The sequence below is a fragment of the Symphalangus syndactylus genome, chromosome 17, assembly GCF_028878055.3.
Source record: "Symphalangus syndactylus isolate Jambi chromosome 17, NHGRI_mSymSyn1-v2.1_pri, whole genome shotgun sequence".
NCBI classification, from domain to species: Eukaryota; Metazoa; Chordata; class Mammalia; order Primates; family Hylobatidae; genus Symphalangus; species Symphalangus syndactylus.
The window spans coordinates 81,383,705-81,395,942 of NC_072439.2; the positions used below are offsets into that span (position 1 = coordinate 81,383,705).

General features: G+C 40.8%; 1 protein-coding gene across 7 annotated transcripts in view; it reads left to right on the forward strand.

Annotated features, from left to right (window-relative positions):
* USP13 (ubiquitin specific peptidase 13) overlaps window positions 1–12,238 on the forward strand; it is a 162,411-nt gene that overhangs the window by 55,078 nt on the left and 95,095 nt on the right. For 5 of the 7 annotated variants that reach the window (XM_063621757.1, XM_063621758.1, XM_063621756.1 and 2 more), the window contains exons 2-3: window positions 943–1,068; window positions 9,599–9,659. In XM_063621757.1, the coding sequence (XP_063477827.1) occupies window positions 970–1,068; window positions 9,599–9,659 (160 nt within the window). In that variant the 5' untranslated portion in view covers window positions 943–969. The remainder of the gene's footprint in view (window positions 1–942; window positions 1,069–9,598; window positions 9,660–12,238) is intronic. The other 2 variants (XM_063621755.1, XM_063621754.1) reach the window with 1 other exon arrangement.

Here is a 12,238-nt window from a genome sequence, read left to right on the forward strand (position 1 = left end):
GGACCTAAAACTTTGCATTCCTCACCAATGAATGAGGAAGAACGATGATAAAATATTACAGTGAAAATTTTGCCAACTTTCTTCTATCTTTCTCTTCCTTTGCTCTATTGTCAGACAAGCATGTTTATTTCCTAGAGCCTTTGAGGATCTCACCTCACTGTGAACATAGCCAGCATTTGGGAAAAGATTGCTCAGCTGTCCATAGGAGCATTTGGAGCCAGGGCTGGGGTGAAGCCACCGCTGTGGGTGTCTGTGGAGCTGCCGAATGGTCATTGATGATGACTACAGTGTTGTGACCATGCGAGTTACAGAGAAACGCCACACTTTGAGACAAATTAAAGAGTCCTTTATTAGCTGGCGACCGAGAGGCAGCTAACGCTCAAAATTCTCTCGGCCCTGAGGAAGGGGCTAGTTTTGTTTCTATACTGTGGTCTAAATAGGGGAGGGGGGATTTTAGCTGAAGCAATTTTTACAGAAGCAGAACTGGCAAAAAGTTAAAAAATTAATTGGTTACAAATGCAGTTACAAAAAATAAACAGTTCCAGGTGCAGGGGCTTAAACTATCACAAAGAGATAAATGCAGGGGTTTTGGGTGCCATCCACCGAGCACGTCCTCAGGAGCTGGCGGTGCAGCTTGCCTCAATATCTTATCAGTAGGTGCATTCCTGGACGTGCATTGAGTCAGTTTACACTAGTTATGCCTTAAGGGAGGGGGGTGAAAGGGGGCTGCAAGTGAAGAAACTGAAATGGAGTCTGTCCGGCTCTCTCTCTGCTAGGAGAGAGTCACTCAGGTTAAAACAAGGTAGGGTTTCACAGCAGGAGCCTCGATGACCCTTTGCCAGGCCTTGTCTTCAGCATTTGCCTTCCTTCCCTTTCTCTCTTTCTATATCTGACTACTTGGCTAGGTGTCCTTGGCTAATGTACTTTTTCTCTTTCTTCTAGAATTCTGAAGGTGGACTCTATGTATGCATGAATACATTTTTGGCCTTTGGAAGGGAACATGTTGAAAGACATTTTCGAAAAACTGGACAGAGTGTATACATGCACCTGAAAAGACATGTGCGAGAGGTGAGAGCCGCACTTTCAGAGAACTGGCCTTGATGTCTTTCCTGTAACGTTGTCTCAGTGTGCTTTCTCACGTGGAGATTTGACCATGCCCACATAACTTCCGATTCCCTTTGATGATGAGAAAAAAGTAACAGCACTGCTTGCAAAATCCAGAGAATCTCCCAAACCTTATTGTAACCAGTTTTATTTTTCTTCCTCTAAACTTCTGATTGGTGTTTTTAAGAATACATAGGTTGACTAATTGGAAAAAAAAAACAAAACTAGATTTAAAAATACAGAAAAGTACAGAGACACCCATGGATCCAAAAATCAGAAAAAAAAAAAAATTTTGAATGTTCCTGCTTCAGATTTGTTTTGCTTTGTTTTGTTTTGTAGTATAAGAAATAGAGGACCGGGCGCGGTGGCTCACGCCTGTAATCCCAGCACTTTGGGAGGCCGAGGCGGACGGATCACGAGGTCAGGAGATCGAGACCATCTTGGCTAACACGGTGAAACCCCGTCTCTATTAAAAATACAAAAAATTAGCCGGGCGAGGTGGCGGGCGCCTGTAGTCCCAGCTACGCGGGAGGCTGAGGCAGGAGAATGGCGTGAACCCCGGGGGGTGGAGCCTGCAGTGAGCCGAGATCGCGCCACTGCACTCCAGCCTGGGTGAAAGAGCGAGACTCCTTCTCAAAAAAAAAAAAAAAAAAAAAAAAAAAAGAAATAGAGCTTCCTTAAAAATTCAAGTTCCTTTTGTCCCTCTCCCTCACCAGAAGTAACCACTGATTTGAACTTCTTCTGTGTCATGCATGCCATTATATTTTATTAACAAATGCATATTCAAGAACAATATATAGTATAACTTTATATGTTTTAAAGATGTAGATAAATGCTATCATATGCCTACCTATAATTCCGTGAAGAGTTTTTCCCCACAGCATCCAAATGTTTCATTTCTTTTGGAATCTGTCCATGTCGAGATACATCTGGATGTATTTAATTCATTTCAACAGTTTGGTTTTTCATCTTATGAGTACCTTGTAATTTATTTTCTTCTCTTATTGATGAACATTTAGATTGTTTCTATTTTTTGCTGCTGTAAAGAATGCAGCAATTAACATTTTTATACACTTCTCCTGGGGGTACATGTGCCAGATTTCTTCAGGAAATAGATCTAGAAGTGGTAGTGCAGGCTCATGTTATGCTTATCTTTGTTTTTACTAGATAGTGTCAAGTCTCTCCCCAGAGTGATTGTACCTATTTACACTCCGATCTGCAATAATTATGATTTCTTGCTTTCCCACACCCTCACCAACCCTTGGTGAGAGTTCTGTTTTTGCCAATCTAAGGATTATGAAGTGGCATCTAAATATTTGGCACGTCTCTTTGTACTTTCTATTCTGTTTTTTTTTTTCTTGTTGGATTTGCCTATTTATATTTTTGGCCTATTTCTTTATGGATTTATCTTTTTCTTATAAGTGTGATGAGTTATTTTTACATTCTGGATACCAAACCTTTGTTTGTTACATACTAGATTTCTTTTGAGTCTGTGCCTTACTAAATTTCCTTTGAGTCTGTGGCTTGTCATTTTACTTTGTTTATGAATTATTTTGTAGAATAGAAGTTGTTAAGTTTTGAATTAGTTAGATTTATTAAACTTTTTGTCTTATGAGTTGTGCTTTTTGTGTCTTGTCTAAGAAATTGTTTCCTACCTCAAGGTCATAGAGACATTTTGTACTTGTCTGTTTTCAGTTGCTGATAAAGACGTACTTAACACTGGGCAATTTACAAAAGAAAGAGGCTTAACAGACTTACAGTTCCATGTGGCTGGGGAGGTATCACAATCATGGTAGAAGGCAAAAAGGAGCAAGTCACATCTTACATGGATGGTGGCAGGCAAAGAGAGAGCTTGTGCAGGGAAATTCCCATTTTTAAAACCATCAGATCTCACGAGACGCGTTCACTATCATGAGAACAGTGCAGGAAAGACCCGCCCTCATAATTCAGTCACCTCCCACTGGGTTCCTCCCATGACATGGGGGAATTGTGAGAGTTATAATTCCAGATGAGATTTGAGTGGGGACACTGCCAAACTATATCACATTTCTTACAGTAGTTTTTAAATTTTTATTTAAGTGTGTGTGAACATGACTGTTTTAACATTTTAGGTCTTTAATCCATCTATAACTTATTTTTGTATTTGTATGAAGAATGGGAATCTATTTTTTCATACTGATAACCAGTTGTTTCACTATTCATAGAGTAGTACAACCTTTCCCAGTGATTTATAGTATCACCCTTTTATTTTTATTTATTTATTTTTTAAGACAGAGTCTCTCTCTGCCACCATGCTGGAGTACAGTGGCGCGATCTTGGCTCACTGCAACCTCGGTCTCCCGGGTTCAAGCGATTCTCCTGCCTCAGCCTCCTGAGTAGCTGGGACTACAGGTGTGCGCCACCATGCCCGGCTAATTTTTGTATTTTTAGTAGAGACAGGGTTTCACCATGTTGGCCAGGATGGTCTCGATCTCTTGACCTGATGACCCACTCCCTTTGGCCTCCCAAAGTGCTGGGATTACAGGCATGAGCCACCGTGCCTGGCAGTATCACCCTTTATACACACACACACACACACACACACATTTTGTTTGTTTTTTGAGACATGGTCTCACTCTGTCACCCAGGCTGGAGTGCAGTGGCGCCACCACGGCTCATTGCAGCCGCAACTTCCTGGGCTCAAGCGATCCTCCCACCTCAGCCCCCCAAGTAGCTGAGCCCACAGGCATGTGTCACCACATCTGGCTAATTTCTGTATTTTTTGTAGAGATGGTGTTTTGCCATGTTTCCCAGGTGACCATGGTGCTCCGTCTTGTGCTCCTGAGCCTAAGCAGTCCACTGGTCTCAGCCTCCCAAAGTGCTGGGATTACAGCTGAGAGGCACTGTGCTACCCTTTTTATATTTTAACTTGCTGTTCACATTTGGGTCTCTCTTCGCTCTCTCAGTTGTGTTCTGTTGATCTTATTTGTCTGTCTCTGCATTGGTATGGCAAGCCTTGATATCTTTTAGTGCAAGCTCTTTTTCCATGTTTATTTATTTTTCTTTATTTTTCTTTTCTGATGCTGTGGTTGAAGCCATATTTATTTTTTTTTCCAGAATTTTCCTGGGTATTTCTAGCCAGAATTGTGGAATTAGTTCATCTAGCTTAAAAAATCCTATTGGGATTTTGATGACAATCACATTAAATTTATAGATTAACCTATAATCCACATCCTTGTGTAAGCTCACTTTCTTTGGTTTTGTCCACTGCTGTGTTCTTAGCACTTAACAGTGCCTAGCATATAGTAGGTGCTTCATAAATATTTATTAAGTATTTAACATAGCATACCTCTTTTTTCACATTTCCTTTTTGTCATTCGATAACTTTTGTAATTTTTTATAAAGGAACTCATGTTTTGTTAGATTTTTTTTAGTACCCTATAATTTTTTTTTTTTTTTTACCATTACTGCCATCCTTTATTTTTTACACATTAACTGGTTATTGATGGTATTTGGAAATATTGTTAATTAATAAATGTTGATTTTATATTTAGCAATGCTGTTCAACTTTTACTTTAGTTCTAATAGTTTGTGCACGATTTTGGATCTTCTCAATGGTCAATGCTGATTTGAAGTTTCTCTAATTTCTCACCTTATCCTTCCTAATATAGTCTCTGTTTAAGTTACTAACAAAGAAGAGGGGGAGAGCAGGAGGAAGAGAATGAAGAAAGGCCAGAGAGCCAGATAAGGCATAAACTCAATGATTAGCTTCAAAATAATTTTGACTTGCTACTGAATGATTTACACTCGCTAATTCTGTTAGGTGGTACATAATAATTCTTGTGAAGTCTGTTTTGTGACTTAATATAAAGTGATAAAATTTTAGAAAACTGAAAAAAAGAAAGAAAGAAACAGAGGCCCAGAGACTTAGTAACTTGCTCAGGATCACAAAGTTAGCAGCAGAACTGTGGAATGCTGGTAAACTTGTACAGTAAGCTCTACCTCTGGAATTTCAAGTTAAATGTTTCACTCTCTGACCAAAATTTCCACTCGTTTTTGCTCTTTCACTCATTTATTCCTATTTTGATCATTTGTTGTAGGTCCTGAAGACCTTCAGGCCAGTGGCTTGTTTAGCCTACTTTTCATGATTCATTTCTTTCAACATTCTGTAATCCACAGCACTCTGAACTGACTGTTATTCTCCTGTCTTGCCTCCTTAACTATCCTCCAGAACTCCAAACAGTTGCTCCATTGATGTCACTGTCTACTTCCATGCACAGACTGCTGGAAACCCCACACTATGATGGGTTTGAGACCGTGTCACATTTTGGGCCTTTCCTCTTCCATTGCGCCCTCTCCCTGCCCAGCAAACCTTCTAGTCTGTATCCTGTCCCACTCCCGTGAGTGGCCATTCTAACCTTTGGATGCTTTCCTTAAGCTTTTTCTATACATTCCTTGATATCCTCATCATACTCAGAAAATTATCTTGACTTGTACTTTGCAGGAAAAAAGGGAATCCCTGGACAGGAACTCACTTAACTTACTCCTTGTGTTCTGGAAGCTCACTCAGTGGCTCACACCTGTAATCCCAGTGCTTTGGGAGGCCAAGGTGGGAGCCTGGCTTGAGGACAGGAGTTTGAGACCACCCTGGGCAACATAGTGAGACTCTGTCTTGACAAAAAATAAAATAATTAGCCTGGAATGGTGGCGCATGCCTTAGTCTTAGCTACTTGGGAGGCTGAGGCGTGAGGAATACTTGAGCCCAGAAATTTCAGGTTACAGAGTGAGCTGTTATCAGGCCACTGTACACCTGAGCAACAGAGTGAGACTGTCTCTTAAAAAAACAAAACCAACACCACAAAACCATCTTTCTAATTTGTGTCCTTCTTCAGTCATTGTATTCTTTTATTAAAAGCTTCTTTAAAAACTTTTCTGATCTTGTCTGTGCTACATCTGCCACTAAGACTCAACATTGCAGTCTGATCTTGTTAATCCACTAACACTGCCCAGCTTGTCAGTGACCTCTTAGCTGTCGCATTTGGTGGATGTGTTTTAGCTCTCATGTTACTTGACTTTTTGAGTATTTGCATGTTTGAGTTTGCTTTCCTTTGGAATTGTTCCTCTCCTGTTTTCTTTGACACCGTTCTTTCTTGGCTTCCTCTTATCCTTTCTCAGTTTCTTTCACCAACGTCTCTTCCTTTGTTTACTTCTTAGTTATTGGCATTTCCGAGGATGCCATTTGGCCATCCTGTCTTCTTCCTCAGAAAGATAATTTTCTTCATCAGGGTTATCCATATTTTTGTTTAACCACTTTCTCTAAGCTGATGACATTCAAATTAATATCTCTCTGGAGGTGAAGGTCTGATCATCTTATTCTGATCTGGATTTTTCTACTCCAGCATTTCATAGGTACTTCAAGGTAAAAAATTTCTTCTCTTGCTAAAAAATTTCCTTCCTCTTCAATTCTAGAGACCTAGATATTCTTTGATCTGCTTTCCCTCTGTGTCTTACTGGTGATCTTGTTACCTGGGCTTCCCAAATAGCTCTGAGGTCCACCCTGTCTTCTCCATTCCTGCTGTTCTTGTCTGAGTGCTCATTATCCTTAAAAGGACTAGTGCTGGCCAGGTGCGGTGGCTCACACCTGTAATCCCAACACTGTGGGAGGCTGAGGTGGGTGGATCACCTGAGGTCGGGAGTTCGAGACCAGCCTGACCAACATGGAAAAACCCTGTCTCTACTAAAAATACAAAATTAGCTGGGCGTAGTGGCACATGCCTGTAGTCCCAGCACTCGGGAGGCTGATGCAGGAGAATCGCTTGGACCTGGGAGGCTGAGGTTGCGGTAAGCTGAGATCGCGCCGTTGCACTCTAGCCTGGGCAACAAGAGTGAAACTCTGTCTCAAAAAAAAAAAAAAAAAAAAAAAAGACTAGTGCCTTTGCTTCCTGACTAACCTTCCTTACCTCAAACTTGCTGCCTTCAATCCCACCCAGTCTGCACACTGCTCCCAGAGCCATCTTTCCAAATGCACATATCTATGGCACACTGGCACTTAAATCTCTGATGTTTTTCCCTCTTCTACAGGATGAAGTCCAAACTCTTTTGCATGTAATTATAAGGTGCTCGTGATCTGGAGCCTGCAGCCTTTCTAACCCTCGCTCTTATTCCACCAAATCTTATTCCACCAAGATTTGCTCCAGACACAGCAAATCACTTCTCCTTTCTGGAGCACACTGTGATTTTATGCTTTTGTATATGCTGTTTTCTCTGTCTAGGATGTCTTAATTCTATCCCCACTCCCCTCTTACCTGTTTTACTCCCTGTAGTCAGGATATCCATCCATCCATCCATCCATCCATCCATCCATCCATCCATCCATCCACCCATCCATCCATCCATCCACCCATCCATCCATCCATCCATCCACATATCCATCCATCCATCCATTCATCCATCCATCCATCCATCCATCCATCCATCCATCCATCCATCCATCCATCTATCCATCCATCCAACAAATATTTACTCAGTAGCTGCTATATGCCAGGATTGCTGCTGTTCTTACCAGCCCTGTCCATACCCTTATCCTCAGATGAACTGATCATTTCCTCCTTATGATATGATTGTGCCTTTTTTGAATCTTCTTAGCACTCACCAGAATCTGTGGTATCATTTGTTTACATATATGCTCCCCTACTATGCTGGCTAGCTCCTTAAAAGATGGAACACGTCTTCATTCAGTTGGCAGTCTGAACTCCAGCATAGAATCTGACACATGGGCACAGTCATGTTTGCTGACGGAGGAGTTTTATTTTCTCAAACCTTGTTGATTTTGGTTGTTGACTGATGCAGAGGTGATGGTCTTTAGAAGGAGGTTCTACTTTTTTGCAAGTCTGAGATGTGAATCTCACAGTCTGGGACAGGCTCATGTTCTAGCAAGTCTTCGTGCAACCCCTCCTTGTTATCCTTCTGGCATCATGAAGGAAGGGAGGGGGCAGTGAGACTAAAATAATTAAAAGGACACCATACAATTCTGTAGAGAGATTTCAGGGGACCTCCAGGATTGTTAAAGGTGCTTTGCAATAGGTTTTATTTCATCCCTTTTTGAAGCAGGTAAGTGAAGAGGGGAAGAAAGAGGCTCTGAGATCATAGAGGAACGATTCTAAGAGAGGAGATGTGCATTTGGCATCAGTATTTGGAGGGACAGGTTTTTGAGAAAGTGTTCTGTAATGCAGATTCCTAAGATGTGAACTGTAAACCTGTAGTAGAAGCTGTAAAAACTTAATGTGAGAATCACAAGGATGAGTCAGCCTTCAAAGTCAACTATTAAAATGTGAGAAAGCAGACTTAGGACTCATGAGAGGACAAACTGAGAAGCAGAAAATGTACAGCAAGGTCTCGACACCTGTGGCTGCTTGGAATGATGCGGCGTTAAACTCACACATGGTGGTCTGCTGGAAACATGCTTTTTTCTAGTAACTGAACAAACATACACTGTGGAAATATGGTTTTGGCATTATACTTGATTTGAGAGTAAAATGTTTTGTGTGAGCATCAGATGAATGGCCTCTTTTGTATTACCACTTGATGGGCATTTTATTTCATTACTGCTGACAGCTTCCACCGTAGGTAGAAAATACACGATGCTGGGTGGGGCGTGGTGGCTCACACCTGTAATCCCAGCACTTTGGGAGGCCGAGGCAGGCGGATCATGAGGTCAGGAGTTCAAGACCAGCCTGACCAACACAGTGAAACCCCGTCTCTACTAAAAATACTAAAAATTAGCTGGGTGTGGTGGCAGCCACTTGTAATTTCAGCTACTCAGGAGGTTGAGGCAGGAGAATCGCTTGAACCCAGGAGGTGGAGGTTGCTGTGAGCCGAGACTGTGCCACTGCACTCCAGCCTGGGAGACTGTGCGAGACTCCATCTCAAAAAAAAAAGAAAAAAAAAGAAAAAAGAAAATACACGATGCTTACGATGGCAAACATAGCCACTTGTCGGTGCTCCAGAAATGTTTAGGGAGGTTAGATTGGGATTTCATATGACCAGACTATCGATGACTATTGATATTTATTAAGCCTTTGAACAATAGTTGTTAGGCATGCCCAGGGCCAAGCATGAGAGACCCACTGGGTAAGCAGGAGAATAAGATCCTCACCTTCTGAAGCCCCATCATCTTTCCTGAGTTTTTCATTGTCAGGCCTGGACTCCTGCCCTCTTGGGAACAGGTGCTGATTTGAAAATTAAGTATCGACTTCACCTTGATCCCTGGTTTCCATTTCTCTTTCCAGAAGCGCTTTCTTTGTAACTTAATAAAAATAAGCAGGTGGATAGCATTGCCCTTCACCTACCTGCATTAACCTGGGTCAGTTCCCTGTTTATCCTGGAATTGCTAATCTAGATGGAATATTTCTTCTTGGCCTTCTGTAAAAACTAGGAACCTCTGAGATGTGCTTTTCCCCCACAAAGATGTTTGTTTTATAGGCTGCATTTTAATGATCTTTTGTTTTCTTTTCAGAAGGTAAGAGGGGCGTCTGGTGGAGCATTACCAAAAAGGAGGAATTCCAAGATTTTTTTAGGTAAATAGTTATCAGTAGCATGCTCAGATTTTGTGTTTGTGTGTGTGTATGTGTGTATGTATGCATACTCATGTGCATCTTTGATTTGGAGTAATAGGTTGTTTATTGCTGTACAATTTAAGGATGACAGGCACAAATTTAAAGGCCTGCCTCCACTTTGCGTTTACCTACCAGCGAAGTGTGCTTTTAGCCCTCTTAGTTGGGTTTAGTGCTTTGAAACAATTATACTTATGGTGACTTGAGAGTAATTATAATTCTGCTTCACTTCTGTTTATTGCTTACTTTATTTTTATTTTTTGAGACAGGGTCTGGCTCTCTCGCCCAGGCTGGAGTGCAGTGGCGCCATCTTGGCTCACTGTAACCTGTGTCTCCCGGGCTCAAGCCATTCTCCCACCTCAGCCTCCCAAGTAGTTGAGACCACAGGCACACACCACCATGACTGGCTAATTTTTTGTACTTTTTGTAGAGACGGAGTTCCACCATGTTGCCCAGGCTGGTCTTGAACTCCTGAGCTCAAGCGATCCAACTGCCTTGGCTGGGATTTCAGGCATGAACCACTGCACCCAGCCAATTTTTTGCTGACTTTAAATTGCTGGCTCTTGCAGTGGCTCACACCTGTACTCCCAGCACTTTGGGAGGTTGAGGCAGGAGGATTGCTTGAACCTAGGAGTTTGAGATCAGCCTGGGTAACATAAAAAGGCCCTGTCGTTACCAAATAATTAAAAAATTAGCTGGGTGTGGTGTGTGTGTCTGTAGTCTCAGTGACTTGGGAGGCTGAGGCAGGAGGATCACTTGAGCCCAGGAAGTTGAGGCTGGAGTGAGCTATGATGGCCACTGCACTCCAGCCTGGGTGACAGAGCGGGATCCTGTCTCTCAGAAAAAAAAAAAAAAAAAAGAAGTCAATTTTTTTCTTTTTCTTTCTAAAATTAGCCAAACGACAGACTTCATTCAGATTTCATAATTTTTCTCCCACTCATGTCCTTTCTTTGTTACAAGATATGATCCAGTGTTCCGCATTGTATTTAGTTGTCATGTTTCTTTAATCCTTTCCAGACTCTGATCATTCTTCAGTTTTTCTTTGTCTTTAATAATTGTGACACTTTTGAAGAGTGCTGGTCAGTTACTTTGTAGACTAGACCTCAGTTTGGTTTTATCTGATGTTTTCTCATGAAAAATGTGAAGTATGTATGCATGCATTTTTGGGAAGAATCCTACAGAGATAGCGCGCCCTTCTTAGTGCATGGTATCAGGGGTACATGATGTTGACATGTTGTCATACTGGTGATGTTGAACTTGATCATTGTTAAGGTAGTGTCTGCTGGGTTTCTTCACTATAAAATTATAGCGTAATTAAGAAATATTTTGAGAGTAATACTTTGAGACTGTGCTAAATATTTTGTTTCTCCTCAAAGTTTTGCTCACTAATTTTAGCATCAGTGGACCTTGCCTGCAATAATTATGACTCTAGTGCTTGACTAATGGTGATTTGAAAATTTCCCTTATTCAAAAGGGCCAGTTTTGCTTATGCAAATGACTACTGATTTCTATATCATATAATTATGGTCATATTAACTTTCTGATATGGTTTTCTCAAGCAAAAAAGTGGTTTGATAATATTTGACTGAACAAGTTTATATGCCTAAATGCCTCAGATTATTGTTTGAAAGGATTTGCAAAATTGTTTCCCATAGTATGATTTCATTTTTGTAAAAAAATTCTATACATACATACACATATTTATATACAGATATAGACATGTGTATGTATGTACGCATGCATGTATGAATGTATATATCCGTGTGCGCACACACTTCTACACACACATACATATGTGTACATATATAACTGGGAGATCAGAAGAGTCTGGAAGAATACTCCAAACTGTTAATAGTAGCTCTTTCCCAGTAATAGAATGGAAGTGATTCTGATTTTCATCTTTTTGCTTCTCTGTATTTAAACTTTTTCTATAACAAACATGTGATTGTGATGAAAAGACACATTCATTACTTGAAAAGTAAAGCCATTGAAAACTGTTGTGGAGCTGAATTTCTTTCCTGGTTTGATTCTCAGTTACTCTGTGCTGGATCCAACTTTGCTGTCTGCTCCTGCTTCTCAGCTCGTGCTTTTCTGTATGAGGCTTATCTGCAGTTAGTTCTTCTACCTTGGCCAATCTTCCTTACTTCTCAACCTGCCTTTGGACTACAACCCAGTTTAACCAACCAAACCCAAACCAGGATAGCATGAACCCCAAAGCTGAAATTATTGAATATCTTCTGATGCTTTGGTTATTAGTCTTCCAGCACCTTTGCACTAATATAGATCATATGATTTCGTTTGAATTAAGTGACATCAGCAGGTTCTTCTTGAAGGCAAAACTAACTAAACATTTTGACTTACCATTGTTAATTTTTATTATTTTCTTTGGTTGAATGAAGAAGTTAGCTGACCTTGGTCTTTAACTTTTGTGTCTTCTTTTCATAAGACCTGGAGGTTTGTTTTTTTTCTAGTGATTATTTTGGTTGTAGAGGATATTGTCAGGAAACTGTTTTAGAAATTAATTGAAAGTTAGCACTGAGGTT